The 23,548-nt window shown below is 55.9% G+C and overlaps 2 protein-coding genes across 6 annotated transcripts; both read left to right on the plus strand.

The window, feature by feature from the left end:
* The first annotated feature begins 219 nt into the window (after positions 1-219).
* On the plus strand, positions 220-13,754 carry UBFD1 (ubiquitin family domain containing 1). 2 transcript variants are annotated; one of them, XM_017823191.1, is made up of 7 exons: positions 220-256; positions 580-846; positions 926-1,134; positions 2,262-2,327; positions 2,529-2,634; positions 5,603-5,685; positions 6,866-7,236. In XM_017823191.1, exons 1-7 carry the CDS (start codon positions 235-237, stop codon positions 6,974-6,976), a joined length of 864 nt encoding a protein of 287 aa, XP_017678680.1. In that variant the 5' UTR covers positions 220-234; the 3' UTR covers positions 6,977-7,236. The 2 variants fall into 2 exon arrangements, with proteins under 2 accessions (XP_017678680.1, XP_017678681.1); XM_017823192.1 differs by lacking the exons at positions 5,603-5,685; positions 6,866-7,236 and adding an exon at positions 13,745-13,754 and having other exon boundaries at positions 2,529-2,679.
* On the plus strand, positions 12,560-23,377 carry ERN2 (endoplasmic reticulum to nucleus signaling 2). Of its 4 annotated transcripts, none has more exons than XR_001876171.1 (22): positions 12,560-12,680; positions 15,155-15,272; positions 15,815-15,848; positions 15,951-16,023; positions 16,128-16,200; positions 16,338-16,460; positions 16,546-16,647; positions 16,927-17,188; positions 17,283-17,361; positions 17,437-17,587; positions 17,983-18,104; positions 18,260-18,433; positions 18,555-18,804; positions 19,065-19,155; positions 19,425-19,614; positions 19,829-19,928; positions 20,098-20,297; positions 20,958-21,105; positions 21,230-21,357; positions 21,542-21,619; positions 21,923-21,990; positions 22,066-22,114. XR_001876171.1 is itself a non-coding variant. In XM_017823187.1 (22 exons), exons 1-22 carry the CDS (start codon positions 12,570-12,572, stop codon positions 22,255-22,257), a joined length of 2,913 nt encoding a protein of 970 aa, XP_017678676.1. In that variant the 5' UTR covers positions 12,560-12,569; the 3' UTR covers positions 22,258-23,377. The 4 variants fall into 4 exon arrangements, 3 of the variants coding, with proteins under 3 accessions (XP_017678676.1, XP_017678675.1, XP_017678677.1); XM_017823187.1 differs by having other exon boundaries at positions 21,542-21,665; positions 22,066-23,377; XM_017823186.1 differs by having other exon boundaries at positions 21,542-21,665; positions 21,923-23,377.
* Positions 23,378-23,548: the final 171 nt, after the last annotated feature.

Raw genomic sequence — 23,548 nt, forward strand, 5'->3', positions numbered from 1 at the left:
GCCCTCCCCCGTCCGCCCGCGTGGGAGGGCCCCGGTGCCCGCGGCGCCGAGCGGGGGGACCGGCGCCCGTCCCGCCTCCCCGCGCGGCACCGCCCCCGCCCCGGGGGCGCGGCCTGCGGGGCCCGCACCGCCCCCGCGCTGAGGGGCGGGCGGGGGCGGCTACGGGAGCCGGCGCGGCCCAGGCGCGGCGGCGGCGCTTCCCGGCGTGCCCCGCGGAGATTGTACACAATCATCATGGCCGCCGCCGCCGCCGATGGTACGCGCGGGGCCGGGAGTCCGCGGGGCTCGGAGCGGGGCTGGGGCCGGGGGCCAATGGTGTCGGGAGCCGACAGTGTCGGTGCGGGGCTGGTGCCCGGAGCCGGCGGTGCCCGGAGCCGGCGGTGCTGGGTGGCCGCGGTGCTGAGTGTCCGAGGTGCCGGGTGCCCGCGGTGCCGGTGCGGGTGCGGCGGGCCGGGCCGGGCCGGGATGCGATGGGATGGGGGCGGCCCCGGACACGCTGCGGGCGGCGCTCCGTGGCTGGAGCACGGCCGGGCCGGGCACCGTCCCCCGGGCCGGGCTCTTCCTGTGCGCTCCCCGCAGGTGCCGAGGAGCCGGGCATGGAGGCGGAGGCGCAGCAGCTGCCGCTGGGCTGCGGCGGAGGGGGCGGCTCGCCGGCGGCGGGGAGGTCTCCGGAGGGCGAGGAGCGCCGGGAGCCCCTGCAGGCGTCTGTCAGCAACGGCGGCGACGCGGAGAGCGGCAGGGAGCTGGTGGAGCTGAAGGTGATCTGGAACAAGAACAAGTACGACGTGAAGTTCTGCCTGGACAGCACGGGGGCCGAGCTGAAGCAGAAGATCCACTCGCTCACAGGTGTGTTGGGGCCGCCGCCGCCTCCCCCGCGCCTCCCTTGCCGCCGCTGCGGGCTCCTAATCGCTGTGCTTATCTCTAGGCCTCCCGCCGGCCATGCAGAAAGTTATGTTCAAGGGACTTCTGCCAGAGGAGAAAACGTTGCGGGAAATCAAAGTAACGAACGGAGCGAAAATAATGGTTGTGGGCTCTACCATCAACGATGTGTTAGCAGTAAATACACCCAAAGAAGCTGCTCAACAGGAGGTCAAAGCTGAGGAAAACAAAAAGGAGCCACTTTGCAGACAAAAGGTTAGTATTAATGTCTCAATAATTGCTGATGTGGGAGAGCTGTATGTGTTTTTTCTGCAGGCAACTCTGGGTCCTGTTCCTCCTCAGAGCACGCTGGGGGTTCATTTCTGACAGCTCAGCGCTGGAAGGGCTCTGGGCAGGGGAGTTCAGCAGCAGGGAAGTGTTTAGCCCAGCAGGGACTGGGGCTTTGCAAGACACTGCTCATGGTGCCAGGCACAGCCCAACATTTCAGACAAAAAATGGCAAATAACAGAAATATTTGATGGTTGTTAGTGCAAACACAGTCCAGATTAATTCAGTCTAAAATCTAACTAATTTTTATTGGCATAAAAGAATTTGATTTCCAGAAACTGCTTAAGGTGAACACCAAGAGAGCAGCTCCTGCAGCTGTCCCAGCACTGAAGGGGATGTGGGTGCTGAATTCTCCTTTCCTATCTTGGAGCACAGCTCAGTAGGCTGGTTTGGCAGTGGGGCTAGTAAAGGATTTCCAGCTCAAGGTATTACCAGCCTTGTACCTTCCTCAGAACAAATTTGGTTAAAATTAAGTAGTGCACCCTTGAACTGCAGTCTCTATAAAACATGCTGTTGGTGTTCTGTGGTTTATCATCATTTGTCATCTGAGTCCCATTGTTGCTTAAAGGGACCCAGCCAGGTACAAGCTGTGGCTGTCTATTTATTAGTTATCTTCCTCTAATCCATTCTAGTTTGGTGCTGGGTTGCACTGGCAGACATGGAGGGTTTCTGCCATTCACTGGATGTAGCACTTGCCTGTTAAAACCATCAAAATACCAAATGCCAGCTCTGTGGTTTGGTGTGTACGAGGTGAGAGTGGGACTCAGGATTACTGCATTTTTTTACAGAGATATATTTATGTGTCTGTATATTCTAGAACAGTTGTTACCCTTGGCATTATGTGGGGGCTCTTTTCATTTTTGTAATTTCTTTAAGACTGTCTTAGAAAGTGCTCAATTAAGTTTGAAAATAACTGGTGCCCATGTGATAGATGCCTGTGGGCAGCCCTCAGCTGTCTCTTGGTGCTCTCAGGATGTGGTCAGAGGAGCAGCTGCAAGTACATCACAAAGCTCTGTTGTGTTTCTGTGAATTTAATTTCTGTTTTTATATTGTAGCAACACAGAAAAGTATTGGATAAAGGAAAACCTGATGATGTGATGCCTTCTGTCAAAGGCGTGCAGGTGCGTGAATATGGGCTCGAGACGCTCAGAGTGAGAGAAGAGACTTTTTCGTGGTTTGAGACCTTTCTCTACTGGTTGAATTGGTTTTTTGCTGTCTTAGCAGAAAGCTGGAAAGATGGATGGTCCTTATGCTTAAAACATTGAGAGAATGTAGCTTGTCTGTGCCAGTCCCTCAGCATGACTGCCTGTGTCCCTTTGCAGGAGCGCCTGCCGACGGTGCCGCTGTCCGGCATGTACAACAAGTCAGGGGGGAAAGTCAGATTGACCTTTAAACTCGAGCAAGACCAGCTGTGGATTGGTACAAAAGGTGAGCACCTCTCAACCTTGGGGGTGAACAATTGGTAATTGGGCTGTGACTGAATTGTGTGACCTAGAAAAGCCTCTCCTGTGACTGAATTGTGTTTAGGGAATGACGGTGGTATTGCAGCGCTTCAAAACGAAACTTTGATTCCTCTTCTGACATCCCGTTCTCCCAGATCATTGAGTAGTACTTGATATTCCACTTCTGTTCCTGAAAAACTGGAGTTCAGTGGTGCCAGCAGATTAATGGTCCAATGTGCTATTCCTGGCTCCAAATGTAAATGATGATATTTGGCATTTCTGGCATGTCTCAAAAGTACTCCATAAACATGGTCTTGATGCCAAGAGCACACAGAGGCTCAATGGCTTGGCCAAGACTCAGAAGGGAATCTCAGAACTGGGATTAAAACCAGGAGTGCTGGCATCTGTGGCACTCTCTGTCCTTCCAGCCAGAATTGCTTGGGTGTCTTGTCCCAGTGAGGCACAACTGTGGTGCTGTGCAGAGGGTCAGTTTGCAGTCATGAGTGGTGCTGGGAAGACCTGGGATTGACGTGGGGATAACGTGCCTTACTGAGGATGTCTGTGTCCTGGTTTGGGCTGGGATATAGTGAGTTTTCTTCCCAGTAGCTGACTTGGATTCAGGGTGGAAATAATGCTGATAAGAACTGATGTTTTGGTTGTTACTGCACAGTGTTTACCCTCAGTCAAGGACTGTTTGGTGTCTCAGGCTCTGTCCAAGGAGCTGGGAGGGAGCAGGGCCAGGGCAGCTGGCCAGAGGAATATCCCATACCACAGAGCATTGTGTCCAGTATGAACTGGGGGGAGTTGGCTGTGAGGGGCTGGTCACTGCTGAGGGACAGGCTGGGCATTGGTCAGTGGGTGGGGAGCTGCTATGCTGGACATCACTGGTTTATCTTGGGTTTCATTTTTCTTTATTTTATTGCCATTATTATGATCAGTAGTAGTAGTATTTTTTACTTTGTTTCAATTATTAAACTGTTCTTACCTGAACTCGTGAGTTTTTTTACTTTTTTCCCCAGTTCTCCTCCCCATCCCAGCAGGGCAGGGGGGTGAGTGGCTGCATGGTCCTCAGTTGCCACCTGAGGCTAAATGGGACACTGGGATACCCCCTGCCTCTCAAGGAAGCTGTGCTCCTTCAGTTTGACCAGGATGGCCAATATATAGTGATGAGCAAGAGGAATAAAAGTGCTTGCTCACTGTCCCAGCAAAGTAGCCTAATTGGATGGTAATATTACCTCCAGCTGGTACAGTATTTCCAAAGTAAGCAGAAATCCTGGAAGTTTTTGACCTTTCCTTTGTAGGACAGACTTGACTGTGAAGATCTTTCTGGCTCTAAAACCTCTCTTGGTCTCAGTTGCAGTCATTTCTCTCCTGGGCAAAGTGATGGAATGAGGTATTGGGGTGTGTTTTTTGCTCTCTAGGTTGGGGAGGCAGATGTTTCTGTTACTGATCCTGTGTTCTAAATCCATTCTTAGTGTTTAGGTGATTAATGTCTTCCTTCACCTTCCAGATGAGTTCCAAGTGTAGTGTTTCTGTGGCATTCTAGATTAGTGTTCCTTAAGCTTTGAAATTTGATTCTTCTTGTAGTCATCCATCTTTCCCGTAACCTGTTTCCCTACTTCCCCAAATTAGCAGCAGATTACTTCCTCTAGGGAATGGCTGTAATTGCTGGCTGGTTTTGGGAAAACCTCCTTCCTGCTCTGAGAGATGCATGGCAGAGGCTAGCAGGTACAGGCTGAGGGAAACCCACCTGGGTGTCCACACAGCTCCTCACTTGCTGGTGTTGGAAAGCTGGAGCTGGTTCTTCCCCCTGCAGCCTCCCTGGGCCTCACAGGTGTTTGTAGCACGAAGTTTGCCCCATGGCTCTGGTCAGTTCTGCAGAGGCATTGATAATGTGGATTTTGTCTGTTGATGGGATACTCTGAGCAGGAATTGATTTGGGGGATCCTGAACGAGGGCAAAGTGAGTTTTTACCTCATGAACGAACTCATGAGTCTAAGTAGGCTTAGTTACAGCACTGAGGCAGAGAGAGTTTGTCCTTACATCACTGAGTTTATCTCAGTGATGTACGTGTTCTACATCACTGAACATCACTCTACGTGCCTTTTTTGAGTAGGTGCTTTTTTATTGATTACACAAATCAATTAGGTCTATCTCAGGAACTCAGAGTTTGGTTTGTCCTTTGTAGAGTGTTTTGGGTGTTCTCTGTTTTGTATCTAAGTAGATAATTTTAGGCTGATGCTGAATACTGAAACTGAAAGGCAGGATCTTGAAATTAAGTGTTCAGAAAAGTGAGGACAGAGTTGACAGGAAAACTCTGCCCTGGACCATGTACTTAGTTGCTCTTGTTGGTGCCTGTGGCTGGCTGATGTTACTCTGCCGTATAATTGTAGCCTTTTTTGGTTTTTTTTCTATTTGTTTCTGTCCCTATTTGCTCTTTTACATCCCTTTGCCAGTGCTTCTCTGAACACTGCCTCAGGGGAAAGCCAGGCCTAGGCTTTCAGAGTTAGGTCAGCCTTTCTTCACCAGCTTTCAGCCCTGCTGTTTATCTGTAGAGTTCAATATAATCCTTGGTAGTTGGTTCTGAATATTCTCAGACCCAGACTAGATTCCACTGGGATGAGCTATTCTGCTGTTCTGAGGGGATTTGTTCCTTATGGGAAAACATTAAATAAAACCAGGGTTTTCCCATCACTCAGTCTAGGCCCAAATCAGGAACACTGAAGTGCTTCTTGTGGTGCAGAGAAACTGTGTTTTGGGTTCTCCCACGTTGTTGGGGTGCCAGCTGGGGGAGTTGGTGCTGCCAGGTCCTGGGCAGCAGGTACCCAAACTCACCTGAGAGGAGACTGCTGACCTGAGGGGCCTTTGGCATCAAGGGAGGTGACACATGAAAGTGATATGAAGTATTGCTTCCCCACACATCAGAAATAATACTCTGATCAATTTTAATGTAGAGAGAACAGAAAAATTACCCATGGGGTCCATTAAAAATGTGGTGAGTGAACCTATTGAAGGCCATGAAGATTATCACATGATGGTGAGTAACAGCTCTACTTTAATTATATCCATCTAATTCCTTCATGCAGAACACACCAGGGAGGCTGTAGATTGGAGCAGGTTGGAAGTGGATGGTGGTTCCAGCCTCATGGGGATGGGGATGTGAACTGCTGTCACAGTGTCAATATTTTGAGTCCATATCGAGTATCTGCTGCTGTTTGGAAGTCTGGGCTGGTTCCACACGAACATGAAGTGTTTAAGCATTATTTTGTATCTTCTGACTGTGACAGTGTTAAACCAGTAAAAATACTTACACAGAGCTCGTGATTTCTTAGCGATATTTTTCAGTATCTGATTTGATTTCTGGTGTCTGTGGTATTTATATAAACAACAGGCCTTGCTGCAGATTAAAAGAAAAAGGGACTTGATGCTGCAATATTTTTTCACAACTGTAATTTTTTGAACAACTGGGATTGGATCTAGCAAAGTAACATTTCAGAAGAGAGCCGTGCTAATGTACTGAATTTTTTTCTGTTTCTTTCAATCTATGGGTTTTTTCAAAGTACAGTAACTAACTTTTAATGTTAAAGTACGTTTCTTTTCTGTAAGAAGTCTGTTTCCTCCTTTAGGGGGAGAAAAGAAAAATGTTTTACCTTAGAATCATTGCCTGCAGAAGGGTAGTGCTGTAGTCTCTGTCCAGATACTTAATTTTTGTTCACCCATGGGAGAAAATGTCCTCTTCAGCACATGTTGCAATAAATTTATCCCAAAGCAAGGACAGAGGTTCTGGCACACCGTGGTGCTCCTCTCCCGGGCATAGGAGAGAAGTTGAGTATAGGACATTATGTCTAAATATAAAATCCTATGAAATGTTATGACTATAAAAACACAGTCATTGTCTTTAGTTCCTGTTTTGGCTTCTCAGCTCTGTCATCTCTTTAGAGGCTCTGAGTTATGCTTCAGATTGTGTTCCAGAATAGTTTCCTCATGTTCTTGAAACTGGCCGTGAGTTTTGGTTGCTGCTGTGATGTTGTGAAAGGGAAGAGGTCATTGTTTATTGGTGCTGTGCAGCTCTTGTTTTTCTGGACTGCTCCTTTAATTGCCCACCCAAGAGCTGTAGTGTGGGACAGACTGGGCTGGTTTGGCAGTGGATGAGCTGTGCCTGTCCCCTGGGCCAGCAGTTTGTTCCCATGTGTAAATGTTGTCATTTTTAATTGCAGGCATTTCAGCTGGGCCCAACAGAAGCATCTTACTACTGGGTCTATTGGGTCCCCACTCAGTATGTCGATGCAATCAAAGACACGGTGCTTGGGAAGTGGCAGTATTTTTGAAAGCACGCTCACCTCTGGCACAGGAAAATGACACAAAGCTAAGGACACTGCTGGGAGAGGCCTCCAACATCCCTGGATGTGACAGTCCTGGAACTTATTGATAAAACATGCTAAACGAGGCACGGATGGAAGCCAGAGGTGATGTTCTTTCACCATTAGTTTACTTTTAACTTAAAGATTTCACCATCCCTTTTCTGCAGTCAGCTTCAACCATATTTAAAGCAAATACAATGGAAATCAATAAATCTTAATTCACAAAATATTGTGTGTAATACACTTAAATATGCTGAGAGTTGATCTTCCAGTTTAGTTTTAAAAAGAGAAGATTACGATGTATTATTGAGGATTTTTTACATGGTTTGAACAAAAACAAGTATTTTCATAATCTTTCAGTTATCAACATTAGACTTAATTTAGTTACTTGGCTGTGACTGAGGATTTCAGGAGCAGCTTTTTAAGAACAAACTGTAACCGTGTGCAGCGTCGCTGTTGGGTGAAGCCATATCCCACCGCCCCTCCAGGGCAGCTTCCACTCTTTGGTAGCAGAACTAATTCTTTGTTTTAACCCAAAGATGCTTGTTTGGGACTTTTCCTTGCCTTTTCCCGACACTGACATCTCTGGGTTGGTCTCCATAGCCTGTCTGGAGCAGATGAATTCCCTGGGGATGTTTTGTGGCAGGTGACCCAGTGCTGCCTGCTGTCCCCTCTCGTGCCTGGTCAGTGGTTCACCTCTTGCCCTGGGCTGCTACAGCTGGGGAACATTTTCTTGCATGTTGCAGTCCAGAGTCATTTTGCAGCTGCTGCATTGACACTGACCCGTTGGACTGGAAACACCTTTGTGCTGCCTGGTGTGAGCAGGGGGACACAGTGACATGGATGGAAACACCATAACACTGTCTGGCGTGAGTGGGGTGACACAGTGACACCGACCTCCCAAAGGGAGGGGACCACAGAGTCCTTCCTGCCCTGTTTCAGGTGGGAGGAGTGGGGAAGAGAGAAGCTCAGATGCTGTTTTGGATCCTTAATAACTGCAGCAGTCTTTTGTGACCTGGATTTGAAAATTTATAATGATTTTTGAATTCATTGAATTGTACCAAATTTAGATTATCTATCCAGCAACCGATGTTTTGAAATGTAAATCACCTTCCAGCTTTTCTCCTACTCCAGCTCACAGGAGACTCTCACACCTCATCCTGTCTGAACTAACGTGCCGGGCTCGGCGTGTCATCCCAGCCATCCACGTGCCATTCCTCTCAGGTGCTGTGGACAGAGCCCTCAGCCCTGGACAGGTGCATGCCCGTAGCAGGTGCCATTGTGCAGCCAGACTGGAGCAGCTCACACATCCCTACTCTGTGTTAGTGCTGGGGCACTGACATGGCACACGGCTGCTCCATGCCAGTAGCTCCAACTCATGGAGAAACAGCCTTTTAGGAACAGCTGAGTTTAATATACTCCATGTGCACTTTTCCCTCTCCTTGAAAAAACCCAGCTGAAACTCAGCAGGTGCAAATTCCCAAATGAGTATTTATTTTATTTTTATTTTACTCGGGAGACTGGGAAAAGCATTGACTTTCTGGTAGATGTTAAGGTCACATATTTCCCTGTAGCCTCTTGATAGCCTTTGGGTTGTATTTTCTGTCAGAACAGCCACGCAATATGAATTTTAAAGGTATTTCATATCCTACGTAGAAACTAGTGATGTGCTTGTTACTCTTGTAGCTTGAGGTATTTCCTTTCTGTGTCCAAGCCAGCAGCAGTGTGTCCTGACACGAGGGGCTCGGGGCAGAGGAGCCGTGTCAGCTCCCTGGGCTGTTCGTGGAGCGGCGAGGGCAGAGGGAGCTGTCCCGAGTTAACTGGTGACAACGTTGTGGAAGGGACGCAGCCACACACGTGTGATTCTCTGGTTGCCAGTCCTGGTGTTAAGGCTTAAATTTACAATTCGTTACCCAGTGGAAAGTGTGGGTGCTGCAGAATAAAGAAAAGGGGTAACACTGGCTCTTTCTGTCACCTGAGTCACCTTGGCACCACCTGCCTGGTTGGGTGATGATCAGCTCCCACTTGCTCCTTGACTTGCTCGGACCTGTCTGTGCATCCGTTCATGTTCCGTTTCCTTTCCTGTCCCTTCGTCCCCCTGCTCCTGGAGAGGGCACGTGCCCGAGTTCAGCTCCTCCCCAGCTCCTGTGCAGGACGCAGCGACCGGGTGAGTAACTGTGGGGCGAGTGCCGAGGGGGGCAGGTACTGCCCTGCTGCCGAGGCACCGGGGCACAGGGCAGCTTGTCACATTCCTGCTGCTCCCTGCCCAGGGGCACAGTTACTCTTCGTCCTGGGCCAGGCACAGCCCAGCAGCTCAAAGGAAACTGAACGCAAACCCCTTGGTTACATACAAAGCAGTTTTAAACACAAAGAAAATACTATAAACTAAGAAAATGTGATCCTGTTTAGGTGCTTCCTTTCAGGTTGGATTTGATTGGAAAAATGAAATGGTTTCACTTTTTTCTTCTATGTGCAAAGTTTGAATTAAAACACAGGAAAGTGACTTATAAAATGCTTTAGTTGGTGTTTGTTGGCTCAATATCCCAGGCTTCATGCGAGTTCTTTGAAATGAATATTCCAGCTGAACTTAGCAGCACCGGTTTTAAGATCCTTTCTCTTTGGGAATGATGTGGAGCTTTGTGTGTTCTGGCTTACACCAATTTTTCCAAGACAGTTACTGACATTAAGAAAGACTCTCTCTTTAGTGGGATAGTGCCACAGTTGCCTCGCAGCTGTTGCCAGCCTGTCTTGGCTTAGGATTTTACTCTCTGGTCACTGTGACCATCCCAGGGCAGACTCAGTAACCGATGGTCCTGGCAAGGAGTTTGGTGGTTGGTCCTCAGTGAGGCACAGCTTGTGAGTAAAGTGCGAGTACACTCAGTATTTGGAGTTGGTGGTAAAGATGGTTCTTAGATCTGTAATCCTCTGTAGGAAGTTAATGGTAACAGCTGCACAAAAGTGTGTTTTGGTTAAATTACAATCTAACAAGGTGCTTTCAATAGCAACTGGTTCCTGCTGTGTGTAGGTGTGATTCCCTGGGAGCATCCTGGGGTGCAACTCCGTATGAGGTTACACTAAGTGCTTTCTGGGATTGCTAATTGCAGATTAAAGCATCCAAGGGGCAAATGTGGGTTTCTGTAGGACACAGCCGGTGTTTGCTGGTGGCTCCCAGTGCCTGGGCAGTCCCCTGTGCCATCTGTGGGGATCCCTCCTGTGTCAGTCCCCAAGCTTCCTACCCTGTTCTGTGACCCTGAGCATCACAGCTCACCTGTGTGCCACCCCTTTCCTTTCTCTGTGCCCAATGCTGTGGGTTTCTCTTCCTCTCCTTGTCTCAAGTTCAGTAGTCCTTCTCCACTTCTGCATCCCAAGTGTAAGCAGTCTTGGGATCAGTATTGTGTTGGGAGTGCAGGAGTGTGTTGCTTAGCCTGGCTGGGTTTGAACAGAGACTGTGTTTTGCATGAAGAGCTTGTGTTACATGGCTTCATACTGAGTTGAAAGTCAATGGTTAATTTCCATTAATGACACTGATGAGGAAGGTGTAACTACAGTCAGGATGTTTTGGTGATGAGAGAGAGTGATCTGGACTCAAATGAGATAAGAAACTGTCACCACCCCGGTGCTGTGCCCGTGACACACACACACCTGCCCAGCCTGTACCTGCCAGCCGGTGTGTGCTGCTCCTCCGTGCTCTAAAGGGCCAATTCCCTGCTGTGCCACTGCCCAGGTGCCACGCTGGGGTCCACTCTGCACCCCCTGCCCGACAGCCATGGCCCCTGACCCCACCAGTGCCGCTGGCACGGGCACAGCACTCCCTGCTCCCGTCCTTGCTGTGCCCACACCACAGGGCTTGTTTCCAGACTTTCCTTCCTTTGTTTACTTCTCTTCCTCTGTAACTTGGTTTTTCCAGTGGAGCTGTTTTCACTCTCAGTTCTGTACTCCAGCCTCTCCCCACCTGTTAGGATGAGGCTGTTGGCATCTTGTTTTGTTAATTAATGTCCTCGTCACTGGGGGGGAGGAGGGGACCAGGAGAGCTGTAATAAGTCTTGTATGAAATATGGCCATTTTACCTTCTAGCCAAGGATTCGCCTTTGTGGCTCATGGAAGTTCACTATGTCTTATTCATACTCAAAGCAATTCATTCTTTGGTTTTATATTAAAAAAAAGTCTTAGATATTTGTGTCTACTGCAGATTTATTTTAAATGGAATATGTGAGTACCATGTATTATGGTATTTTTAAATAATCTATTGCCTATTTTGGGGGGAGGGGGGAGATGACAAATATTTAGTCTTAGATTTGCACTGCTGGATTTTTTAAGTGTAACCTTGACTGGTTATCCTGGTGTTTTATTCTGTAAGATTAGTCTTATGAATTAAAGTTTGATAATTAAGTATTTTTTTGTTTGAGTGATTCAGTATTCTGTATGTACTGAGCTGCTTCCTCCTGCATGAACAGCTGCGAGCAAAGGGTTTGTAGTGAGTTTCTTTGCAGGAAGATGGACACAGGCAGAAATTCAGGGGATCCAATGCCAGGTGTCACATTGGAGCTGCAGGTGCCGGTCACCCAGGGTGGGGATTTAGGTACTGCTGCCCTGTGCCACCCCACACACGTGGGCTGTGAGTTACAGGATGGTCCCTCTCCACCCCCTGCCCAAACCCAGACTTTAATTTCCTTTTACACCAAAATTGTCCTGGTCCTGCTGGGCTGGCCCAGCCCTGGTCGCGGTGTCACAGTCCCGTTTAACAGCCCCCAGAGGTGCTCTGGGGCAGCCCCTGTGCTGGGCTTTCTGCAGCCGCACCTCTGTCGCTGAATGGGCGCTGCTCGGCTTCGCCTCCGGCTTTAGGCACTTCCTCTCCCCCCACCCAAAAAACCCCCAGCGCTGACAGTTCAGGAGAGGGATCAGAGAAATAAATTCCCAGACCTGCTCTGTCGTTCTCCCAGCGTGCCAGGGGGCACGTCCCGCTTGGTTTAGTGTCCAGGGTTCAATATTGAGTTCACGGGGGGTATCCCAGCGCTCCCCCGCTGTCCCTCGGGCAGAGCTGCCGGCACCGGGGGCTGGGCTGAAGCGGTTCTGAGTGTGCGGGGTCCTGTGCCGGTACCGCCGGGCAGGGCTGCCGGGGCTGCCTCGCGTTACCGGGGAGAGGAATTTTTCCCGGCTCGGTGTCCAGGCGGGCGGGATGGGAGCGGTGACCGCCGCCGGGGGAGGGATGCGGGGGGTGTGCGCTGAACGAGGGGGCGGCTCCTCCTGCGCCTGACAAGGATCGGGAACCGCGGGGGAAACCGGGGAGGGGGCCCGGGGTGCCCCGGAGCGTGTGCGGAGCGCGGGGGGGGGCGGAAGCCGCGTCCGGGACCCGCCCCGGCCCCGCTGACTCACGGCGACAGCGCGGCCAGGCCTGGCCGCGCTGTCGCCGTGAGTCAGCGGGGCCGGGGCGGGTCCCGGACGCGGCTTCCGCCCCCCCCCGCGCTCCGCACACGCTCCNGGGGGGGGGCGGAAGCCGCGTCCGGGACCCGCCCCGGCCCCGCTGACTCACGGCGACAGCGCGGCCAGGCCTGGCCGGGACATGGGCGGCCCCGCCGCGCCGCCACCGCGGGGGCTCCAGGGGCTCCTGCCGCTGCTCCTGCCGCTGCTCCTGCCGCTGCTCCTGCCGCTGCTCCTGCCGCCCCCGGCACAGGTACGGCCGCGCTGGGAGCTGTGGGTGCGCAGGGGAGGGACAGCGCCCGGGGGGCGACAGTGCTGTGTGAGGGGGACAGTGAGGGGAGGGACAGTGCTGTGTGAGGGGGACAGTGAGGGGAGGGACAGTGCTGTGTGAGGGGGACAGTGAGGGGAGGGACAGTGCTGTGTGAGGGGGACAGTGCGGTGGCCGCGTGGTTCCTGCGCGGGTGCCTGTGCTCGCTGTGCCCCGCGTGTCCTGCGGGAGGGCTTCGACACACGAGAGTTCGTGTTCCCCGGGTGTGACAGTGCGGGCAGGGGCGGCCCCGCGGGTCCCCGAGCTGCGTGGGTGCAGCTCCGCTTGTGACACCGGTGGGCGCGGGGTCCGGCACACGGAGGGGGGTGCGTGGTGTGGGCAAAGGGGCCGCGGTGCCCGCGGGGCCAGAGTTCTGGCGTGGGGGGTCCCGTGGCCATCGCCGCTGTGCGAGGGAGCCCCGGAGGTTGTTCTCCATCCCCACCCCTGGGCCTGGCTGCGGTCGGGAGCGAGTCCCCTTCCCTGGGCGCCCTCGGCCCCCTCCTGCCTGGTCCTGCCCGGGAGCTGCTGCCTGGCAGGGTGGTGCCCTCGGAGCCGGATCCAGGTCCTGCAGCTGGTGGCGGTTCAAGTGGAGAGGGCAGTGTGCCAGGGTGGCTTTGGATGACATGAGCAGAGCTGCTCCAGTGAAGGAAGCAGCGGATGCTGGTGCCCTGTGGCTGTCTGTGCCTGGCTGTCCCCCTCTGTCCTGGGGCAAGCGAGTGTCCCCGAGCTCACGGCCGAGCTCTGGCCCCAGTAGCATCACTGCAGACTCCAGGGTGCTGTGGTGGGAGTCTCGGGAAAGCACGGTCCTGGGAACATCCCATGGGAACGACAGGCACACTTCTGGGCTGGGGCTGGCCAGAAGGGCCGCTGGGGATGGAAGCAGAGGGAGCATGGCAGCTCCCAGGCACCCAGTGCTCCCAGTTCTGCCCACAGTGGTGTGTGGGGAGCGGGCTGGGCAGCTGGGCCTTTCCCTGAGTGCCCTGTCACCAAAACACAACATTTTGTAGAAGAGATGGAAGAAACCACACCGGGGGAAGGAAGCACAGAGCCCTGACAGCACTGACGGCCGGGGGGGCCCAGCAGTCTCGGTTTCCCCCGGGCAGGTGGCCACACCACAGGAGCCCCGTGTCTGCCGGCCTGGCTTGTCCCTGAGAGCCCTGTGTGGCTACAAGGGCTGGAGGAGCGGCAATGGGGAGCAGTCCCCTTCCCTGCCTGTCCCAACCACATCCTCTAGGCAAAGTCAGGGCTGGAAAACTTGCTCTGACCTCACCTGAAAATTAAGCAAGAAGAAAGGCAAATAAAAGAACTGGACTGGAGACAGAGGGGTTTGTGTGAGGTGCAGTGAGACGGAGCTGACGTGTGCTCCAGGTGACCTGGCTCCTGTTGGGAGTGCTGTGTTGTTGCACCTGGAGGAATCCCCTGACCCCACCGTGCCACGGCCACTCTGGTACCGTCGGGTTCTGCTCTGCAGATGGGCACCTGCTCACACATGGGCACTGGCTGGAGCCTCTCTCTGCTCCACAGCCTGGCCAAGTCCTCAGGCCAGATTCTGCCAGCTCAGGCTCCCAGAGCAGTGAGGGGCTGTGGGGGGAGCAGGTCTGAGGGGTGTCCTTGGGCTTCCCATGCTGGATCTGTGGCCAGCCAGGAGCTCAGGTGCTGCTCCCGAGTCCCCGGCATTAGGGACTGCCGGAGCCATGTGCGTGCCGGCGCTGTTTGCTGATCCCTGTTTGCCAACGGGGTGAGGCTGGTGTGTGTGCCACTGGCTGGGCTGGCGCTCGCTATGCAGGTGCCATACGTGGAAGCAGCAGCTCCTTTTCCCAGGTGAATTTGCGATTACTTCCTCAATGTCAGGTAGCTGAAACCTGCAGCTCTGAAGGCCTGGCCGAGCAATCATCGTGCCTCTGGCATGAAAAGTCACCCGACTCGTTTGTTTCGGGAAGGAGCTGACAGTTGGGCTGCTCATGTCACCTTAGAAAGGCACCCGGGGTAGCTGGCTCTGGGGCGAGGAGGAGGAAGTCTGCTCCCACCCCAGGGCTGCTCTGGTGGGATGTGAGCGATGCTGCAGAGGCCAGAGACTGCGGGGGGTGGTGGTGCCAGTCACCACGAGTGCAGCTGCCCCAGTGCTGGGACCACTGGCCAGGGGTTTATGGCACACAGCACCTCTGAGCAGCCAGCAACAGGTGAGGCTGTGTGATGTCCTGTGCGGGTGGAGCTGGAGGAATGAGCAGATTTAATATGCTGATGCAAGGAAGCAAATTCTTTCCCTCCCAGTCTCACCTCGCTGGGGAGCAGAAGGACTGTGGGGCTCTGCCCCACCTCTGTGGGGTGCTGAGTGCAGGGGCTGAGCTGCACAGAGGACCCAGGCTGTGAGCTCGTCCCCAACTCTGGCCGAGCTCTCAAGGATGGTGTGTCTGTCCTAGTGCCTCAAAGGTGGTGCTGTGACTGTCCCAGAAACACTGCTCTTTGTCTCCACGCTGGATGGGAACCTCCACGCCGTCAGCAAGAGCACAGGGGACATCAAGTGGACGCTGAAGGATGGTGAGTAGTGACTGAGGTGGGGGTTTGCTCACAGCCTGGCTCCCAGAGCTTGTCTCTGTCCGGGGTTTGGGGATGCTCCTCCCACCTGGCTTTTGCTGGATGGGCTCTGGGCCAGCAGTGCTCAGCCCTGGGGAACACTCCAGCCCCAGCCCCAGGCACAGCCAAGCATGGGTGAGCATCTTCTGTCAGTGTCTGTTCTGGGTCTGAAATGCAAACAGACTGTGTGACTGGGCAGGGTGACAGTGCCACGCTGGGTGACAGTGCCACGCTGGGTAGCCAGCAGTGCCACACTGGGTGGCAGTGCCATGCTGGGTAGCCAGCAGTGCCACGCTGGGTGACAGTGTCATGCTGCGTAGCCAGCAGTGCCACACTGGGTAACAGTGCCACGCTGGGTAGCCAGCAGTGCCACGCTGGGTGACAGTGTCGTGCTGGGTAGCCAGCAGTGCCGCGCTGGGTGACAGTGCCACGCTGGATAGCCAGCAGTGCCGCGCTGTCCCGCACACCAGAGCACTGCTGACGTCACCTCTCACTCTCTGTTTCAGATCCCATTCTGCAGGTGCCGGTCTATGTGGCAGAGTGAGTGTCATCCCCGTGGGCGGGTGGGCAGAGCAGGAGGCCCCAGGTGTGCAGCTTCCCCAGTAGCTGCTGGAGTGACAGACAGGGTCTCCTCCTTCCCAGGCCGGCATTCCTTCCAGACCCCAATGACGGCAGCCTGTATATCCTGGGAGGAAAGAACAAAGAAGGCTTGATGGTCAGTGAGGCTGGGGGGCTGTGGGCATCCCATGTCCCCCTGGGGTTCACTAGGGAGGGGGAGGTGACTCTGGTCCTGCATCCATTCTTCTGTGGGTGTTGCAGAAGCTGCCGTTCACTATCCCGGAGCTGGTCCAGTCCTCCCCGTGCCGCAGCTCGGATGGGGTTCTCTACACTGGTATGGAAGGCCCTGGGGAAGAGGAGTCAACCAGGGGCTCCCGGGAGTCATGGAGGGCGCCGGGCAGGAGCCCAGCGGGTGCTCTCGGGGATGGGCAGGGCTGCGGGGACTCAGAAAAAAGGTATTTTCCTTCTCAGGGAAGAAGCAGGACACCTGGTTCATCGTGGACCCCAAGTCAGGGGAGAAGCAGACCACCCTCTCGACAGAGGCCTGGGATGGCCTGTGCCCGTCCAGCCCCCTGCTCTACATTGGCCGGACCCGTAAGGGAGCCTTGCACCCTGACCACCTGCCTGGTCCCAGGAATGGGGCACTGGAGGTGACCTCCTGCCCTGCTCCTGTGCCCAGAGTACGTCATCACCATGTACGACACCAAGTCGCGGGAGCTGCGCTGGAACGCCACCTTCTCTGAGTACTCGGCCCCGCTGTGCGAGGAGTCCTGCCACTACAGTGAGTAGGAGCCGTGGGATCTGCGGGAGCCACAAGAGCCATGGGAGCCATGGGAGCCATGGGAGCCATGGGAGCCACGGGAGCCAGCTCCCCGGTGCCGCATTCGCAGCAGGACCCTGGCTGTGGGGGGCCCTGGGGTGACACTGCCAGGCCAGCAGGTCTCAGCTGCGCCAGCTGCTGGGGAGAAGGGGCAGCAGCCCACAACTGGTGGCAGGACTAAAGGTAACCAGACAGGACATGGCCCCACTGCTTCATCTCCTGTCCCTCTTGCTCTCCCAGAAATGGCACACTTGGCCTCGAGTGGGGACGGGCTGGTGGTGACCCTGGACAAGGACAGCGGGGAGGTCCTGTGGGCACAGAACTACGGCTCACCCGTGGTTGGCATCTACGTGTGGCACCAGGACAGCCTGCGCCGCATCCCCCACCTCAACCTGGCCATGGAGACCCTGCGCTACCTGACCTTCCAATCGCAGGACATCCATGTCCTCAAGTGGAGCTACCAGTCCGTCAAGGACTTTGCTGCCACCAAGACCCAGCTGCTGTACGTGGTCCCTGCACGGTGGCATTCACATTCCTGGTGCTTGGCCGCCCTGAGCTGTGATGGATGGAAGGTGATGCTTGTCCTTGTCCTGCAGGCCAGCACTCTACGTGGGGAAGCACACGACCAGCTTCTACGCCCTGACCTCGCTGGTGCACGGCAGTGTGGCGCTGGTGGTGAGTGTCCCCGCTCGGGGTGAGCACGGCGGGCACCTGTCCCAGCGCCAGTGCCCCATGAGCTGCCACCCCCAGCCCCAGGGCATCACACTGGCCAGAATCGATGGCCCCACCACGGACGACGTGACCTTGAGAGAGTCGGGGGAGTGCGAGATCACGCCCAGCACCGACGTCAAGTACCCGCAGGGCAGCATCACCGCGCTCCACAACCAGTGGCTCCTCATAGGTGTGGACCTGCGATGGGCACAGGCCTCCCCATGTCCTGGCTCCAGGAGGGTGCCTGGGGGGGGCAGCCTGAGCTACTGGTGTTCTTTGGGGGGCACAGCCTGACCTGCTCTGCCCAGTAGGGTGAATGGGACTGAGGTTGTGAGTTACCTCAGGGGCTTCGGTGACTCCCATCCTTGTCCCCTCCCCAGGAAGGGCCACTGGGCACCCCCACCCAGGGGCGGGCAGGGACCCTTTGAAGCAGGGCTCACTGTTACCCATGCTGGGGGGTCCCATCAGAAGTGACCCCCCTTCTCCAGGAGGGCCCGGGCTGCTGGTGTGCCCATGGCGCTGCAGAGGTGAGGGACAGATGCTGTGACCAGAAGCAAACTGATGGTTGTTCCCCTCCTGCCACAGGGCACCATGAGCTGCCTCCCGTGGTCCACACCACGATGCTGCGAGCCTTCCCGGAGAACCTGAGGAAGACCACGGAAACCATCATCCCCAGGGCTCCTCCTGCCAGGACTGTGTTTGATGATGTGAGCAGTGAAGGGTGCTGGGTCACTGAGGCATCTGGGCTGCTTTGAGTGGGCAGTGGGTCCCCAGCATGGGGTAGGACAGGGAAGGAGTCCCAAACCTGAGTGCCCTGCAGTCTGTCCCTCTGGTGTCACCCAGCCCCGGGCGTGTGTTGCAGTTCCTGGCCCCGAGCAGCCCGGAGGAGCCGGCTGTCCGCAGCGAGGGGCAGCTCCAGCCAGACCCTGCACCAGGGGAGCAGGTGGAGGTGTATCCCGAGGGCACCTGGGACCTGGTGATGGCTGGTGTTGGCACAGCTCTGCTGGGTGGGGGAGTCCTGCTCCTCCTGCTCATGGTGAGTGGTGGTGGCAGTGGAGGGTGAGGGGCAGTGAGCCCACGCTGCTGTGCCGAGCCCTGCCAATGCCCCAGCTGCACTCCGGGCATGGAGCAGAGCATTCCGATCGTTTGTGTTCCAGAAACTGCAGCGGCAGCACGTGGCACAGCAGCAACAGCTGGAGGAGCAGATCCAGCTCTTGCAGCAGCAGCAGGAGATGCTGCTCCCGGGCCGGGTCTCCGGGGAGGGTGTCCCTGCAGGGCCTGGGAAGCCGGGGCTGAACCGAGGAAGCACATTGGAGCTCTCGCAGAGCTCCAGCCCCTCGGCCCCCCTGGAGGACCCGGCAAATGGGATGGTGAGCCCAGGTCTGGCTGTCCCAGAGGCTGCTGCAGGTGGGTGCAGGGGGAAGGGACAGGGTGTGGGGGCTGTCTGTCTGGAGATGCTGTCACCCAAAACAGGAGCAGGGATGCCCACAGATGAGAAGGCTGCAGCTCAGCTGGGATGGGAGGAGGTGCTGGTCCTGCTGCTGGATAAATGTGGGCTACATAAGAGTAGGGCCCAAGAAATGGCCAGATGGGTAAAGAACTAGTTGTCCTCCATACAGAACTAATGCTTGGAGGCTGAAGGATTGCTGTCTTCTCTTCCCCTGCAGATGCAGAACCAGACCTGGTTGTAGTTGGGAAAGTTTCTTTTAACCCCAAGGATGTGCTGGGCCATGGAGCTGGTGGAACTTTTGTCTTCAGGTGGGTGACACCAGGTGCCTGTCCCCATTCTGCTCCCATTGGGAGCCACAGGGACAGAACCAAGGTGGCTGTTGCCCAAGGTGGTGGCTGCTGGTTCAGGGACTTTTGAGAACAAGCTGCCACCTTCCCTTTCTTCTGGTCCTCATCACACCTGTCCCAGAGCTGGGCTTGTGGCCCTCAGTAACCAGCCACTTGGCATGGGGCAGCAGCACTGGGCTCTGCTCCAGCTGGGGGGCCACATGTGGACACGTTGAGGACTCTCTGCACAGGGGGCAGTTCGAGGGACGGAATGTGGCTGTGAAGCGGCTTCTGCCCGAGTGTGTCCATCTGCTCGACCGTGAGGTCCAACTGCTCCGGGAGTCGGACGAGCACCCCCACGTCGTCCGCTACTTCTGCACTGAGAAGGACAGGCAATTCCACTACATTGCCATCGAGCTCTGCTCTGCCACACTGCAGGAGGTGAGCCCAGCCCCCCGCCTGCCCTGGGCATGGGGCTGCTGCTGGGGCCCACTGGGAGCCCTAGAAACAAAAGCCTTGGGGACAGACAGCCTCCATACAGGCTGGTCTCCATCCCTCTCTGTCAGCCTGGGGAGGCGTCTCTCTCCCAGCCAGCCTTGCCTTTGCCCAGTAAATCAGGCTCAGTTCCTCTCTCTCTCCCTCTGTGTGGTTCCAGTACGTGGAGAGCCCCAGCTTCAACCGCCGGGGGCTGGACCCGGTGTCCCTGCTGCGTCAGACCATGTCCGGGCTGGCCCATCTCCACTCCCTCAGCATTGGTAAGGGCCAGCAGGGCCCTCTGCATCCCGTCCTCAACTGAGGCTACAGGGTTCGGGCAGGGGCTGTCGGGGTTCAGGCAGGGCTGTCAGGGTTGGAGGCGTGCAGGGCACTGGCAGAGCCCTGTTTGCTCCAGCCCTGCCAGGTGACACCACAGACTTTCTCTTCCAGTCCACCGTGACCTGAAGCCCTGTAACATCCTCATCTCTGCCCCAAATCGCCATGGGCAGATCCGTGCTGTCATCTCAGACTTCGGCCTCTGCAAGAAGCTTCAGGGGGGACGACAGAGCTTCAGTCTCCACTCTGGTATCCCTGGCACCGAGGGCTGGATCGCGCCCGAGGTGCTGCAGGAGACCCCGAAGGAGAACCCTGTCAGTGAGCCATGGCTGCCCCTGCCCTGGGTGCTCCTTGGGCCCGCTGTGGCAGTGGCCCACGCTGGCAGTGGCCTTGGTGCACGCTGCTGGGGTGCACAATTAAGACAAGCTCTACGAGCCCGAGCCAGCCTGGACACAGGCACTGTGCTGCTTGCCAGGGCTGCCCCGGTCAGTGGCTGCCTCAATGACCCTGTCCTCGGGGCACAGTGCCCAGTTGTGTTCACAGGGTGTCTCGTTGGGCTCCGCCCCTCAGAAATTCGGAGTGGGGAGGTTGGAGGGACTGTAGGTTGCTGCCAAGGTTACGCTTCTGCTCCTCTGTTCAGTGCTGGGAATCCCATTCCTGCTGGGAGCAGCTGCTGTACTGGTGCCTGCTGGGGCTGGCATATTCCCATACCCTCGGGCTGGGGTCTGTTTGCCCAGCTGGTGGGACACCAGCAGCCCCAGTGTGTCCATCAGACTGTGGAGTCCTGAATTCTGGCTGTGCCTCTGGAAGCCCCTTCCCTGACAGGGACCCGGGGTGATGGGACTCCCATGCAATGTGTTTTTCAGCAGCTCTGCAGCCAACAGCCAATGGTCCACATAAAGGACGGAAAAGTGGGAGGTGAAGGCTTTCCTCAGCCTTTGCCTGAAGGTGCCATTTCCCGCCGTGTTTTGCAGACCAGTGCTGTGGACATTTTCTCAGCTGGCTGTGTTTTCTACTACGTGGTGTCGGGGGGGCAGCACCCCTTTGGGGACAGCCTGCGGCGCCAGGCCAACATCCTGGCAGGCTCCTACCAGCTGAGCTGCCTGCAAGAGGAGGCTCACGGTGAGACCCTTCCCAGCTGAGACCCTTCCCCAGTGGCATGGCCCCGTGGGGAAGCTCTGGATCGAGGGGCAGCTCCTGGTCCTGGCAGGGGGTTGATTTCTCCGCTGTGTTGTTTTGCCTCCAGACAAGCTTGTGGCGAGGGAGCTGATTGTGGCGATGATCAGCCCTGAACCCCAGCACCGGCCCTCAGCCCCTGTGGTCCTTGTGCATCCCTTTTTCTGGAGTCAGGAGAAGCAGCTGCAGTTCTTCCAGGTGAGCCTGTGCTGTCCCACTGGCAGTGAACACAGGTGTGCTCTGAAAAACATGCTGGGAACAGCTGTGTTGAGGTCAATGTGCTCATTCTGAGCTACCTTTGGAAGGGGTGGGGGGGGTTGCTGAATCTCTGTGGGGTGAGGGCAGTGTGATACCCACCTCATCCCTGCTCTTGGGCATGCAGGACGTCAGCGACCGTGTGGAGAAGGAGCCGGCTGAGGGTCCCATCGTGTCAGCCCTGGAATCAGGGGCACGGGCAGTGGTGAGAACCAACTGGAGGATGCACATCTCCCTCCCACTGCAGATGGGTGAGCATGGGGAGGCCAGGCTTGCCCCTGGATCTGGTGAAGCAGATAGGGAGTAGACAGGTTGTAGGATGCCTTTACTGGCCGGGAGGCACCTGCTCATGCCCAGGAGCTGAAAACCAGGGCAAGTAAAGGTGCCATCCCTTCTTTGGGAGAGCAGAGCCAAGCCAGGGTTTGCTGCACCCGGGGGTGGTGCTGGCACTGCAGGGCTGTGCCCCACTGTGTCCCACCTTGCTCAGTGTCTCTTCTGCTCTCCCCAGACCTGAGGAAGTTTCGCACCTACAAGGGGGGATCAGTGCGTGACCTGCTGCGGGCCATGAGGAACAAGGTACGGTCACCCTGGTGCCCTGCCCCTGCCATCCCACTGTCCCTGTCGTATCTGACCTCACCCTCTGTCCTGCAGAAGCACCACTACCACGAGCTGCCAGCCGAGGTTCGGGCAGCCCTGGGCTCAGTCCCCGAGGGCTTTGTGCAGTACTTCACCTCCCGCTTCCCGCGGCTGCTGCTGCACACGCACGGGGCCATGCGAGTCTGCGCCCACGAGCGCATCTTCCACCCCTACTACTGCCAGGGGCTGCGGGGTGACGGCGCCTGAGGGGGACACGGCACCACGGGGCTGCTGCGGCCGCTCCTCCCTGCCTGTGCCCACAGCCCTGGGGGCTCTGGGGGTCCTTCTCCCTCTCCCCGGGGCCAGATGGGTGCCCAGCATATGGGGCATTACCAGCAGCACAGTGTGGAAGAGGTGGGCACAGGGCAGCACTGTGCTTTCGCCTGGGGTCCCCTGAGCCCAAGAGGGACCCTCTGGGCACCCACCTTTGCAAACACTCACAGTCAGACTCAGGGGCCTGAAGGCACGCGAGTCAGAGAACAAAGACCTCTCTGGTGTGGACTGGGTGCTTGGAGAAAGAGGAAAATGCCCATTGTGTTTTCCCAAGGGCAGTGGCAGTGATGCCCCGGCACAGCGAGGCCCTCAGGCCGCACTGGTCACGGTGGGGTGTTCACCGGGGATCAGCGAGCTTTGTGCAGGGCATTCTCCTGTGCCGTGGAACACAGCTGTTTGAGCTGTGACCAGTACCCCAGTCTTGACACTGGAGCTGAGCCCTCAGCCCCACTGTGGGCTGTGCTCAGCCAGGCAGTGCTGAGCAGCCACACCCGACAGGGACCTGGTCTGTTGTATCCAGGCTTGCAAGGGCACAGCCCTGCAGCACTTGGGGGCCTCCAGCACAGCCCCCTGAATGAAGGTTTGAATCTCAGCTGGGCTGAGAACAAGGTTGTCTCCCTTTCAGTCTGTGCCTGTGCCAGGCCTGAGCCCCTGAGCAGGTCACACAGCAGTTCTTGAGCAGTTGTCTCTGGGCACAAAGCAGGGAACTCACTTTTCCTGAGGGATCCCTTCCCTCAAACACAGGGCTGTGCCTGAAGCTCCCCCAGCCTCTTCTGCTGCCCCAGGCCCAAGTCCCATGGGTGCTCTGGTTCGTGGCATGCCCATGGGCACATGTTCCCCATGAGCCAGCCTCCAGTATCGACTGGGTGCACAGGCACATGAAGCCCCATGGCAAAGTTCCTCTGTGGAACAGCAATAGTTTAGTCTGATTCCTGTGGGTGCTGGGATGTGGGATTTTGTTACATAGGTGATAGGGTTTGTACCTGGTTTCTTTTCAGAATATGTTTATACAAAATGTTATAAAAAATAAAAACTAAAAAGCTTGTCCTGCTTAAAAATAAATTGGCCTGAGAGCACCTGTTGGTGCTGGCAGGGAATAGTGGGGGGAGAATACCTGGAGGTCAATGGGCTCCTTCAGGAGTCTGCTGCAGATGACTTCTGCTGATGCTCTACTCATAATTTTACCATGTGGTAAAATAGAGCCAAGCATCTGCAAAAGGGGAAG

The sequence above is a fragment of the Lepidothrix coronata genome, unplaced genomic scaffold (genome assembly GCF_001604755.1).
Source record: "Lepidothrix coronata isolate B3197 unplaced genomic scaffold, Lepidothrix_coronata-1.0 Scaffold101, whole genome shotgun sequence".
NCBI lineage: Eukaryota > Metazoa > Chordata > Aves > Passeriformes > Pipridae > Lepidothrix > Lepidothrix coronata.

Excerpts from the sequence above, each read along its gene's own strand:
- UBFD1 (XM_017823191.1), top strand. The coding sequence starts at position 235 with ATGGCCGCCGCCGCCGCCGATG. Across the intron at positions 1,135-2,261 it reads AGCCACTTTGCAGACAAAAG|CAACACAGAAAAGTATTGGA; the intron begins GTTAGTATTAAT and ends TTTATATTGTAG. Across the intron at positions 2,635-5,602 it reads GCTGTGGATTGGTACAAAAG|AGAGAACAGAAAAATTACCC; the intron begins GTGAGCACCTCT and ends ATTTTAATGTAG.
- ERN2 (XM_017823186.1), top strand. The coding sequence starts at position 12,570 with ATGGGCGGCCCCGCCGCGCCGCCACCGCGGGGGCTCCAGGGGCTCCTG. Across the intron at positions 19,156-19,424 it reads GGTGGAACTTTTGTCTTCAG|GGGGCAGTTCGAGGGACGGA; the intron begins GTGGGTGACACC and ends CTCTCTGCACAG. Across the intron at positions 19,615-19,828 it reads GCTCTGCCACACTGCAGGAG|TACGTGGAGAGCCCCAGCTT; the intron begins GTGAGCCCAGCC and ends GTGTGGTTCCAG.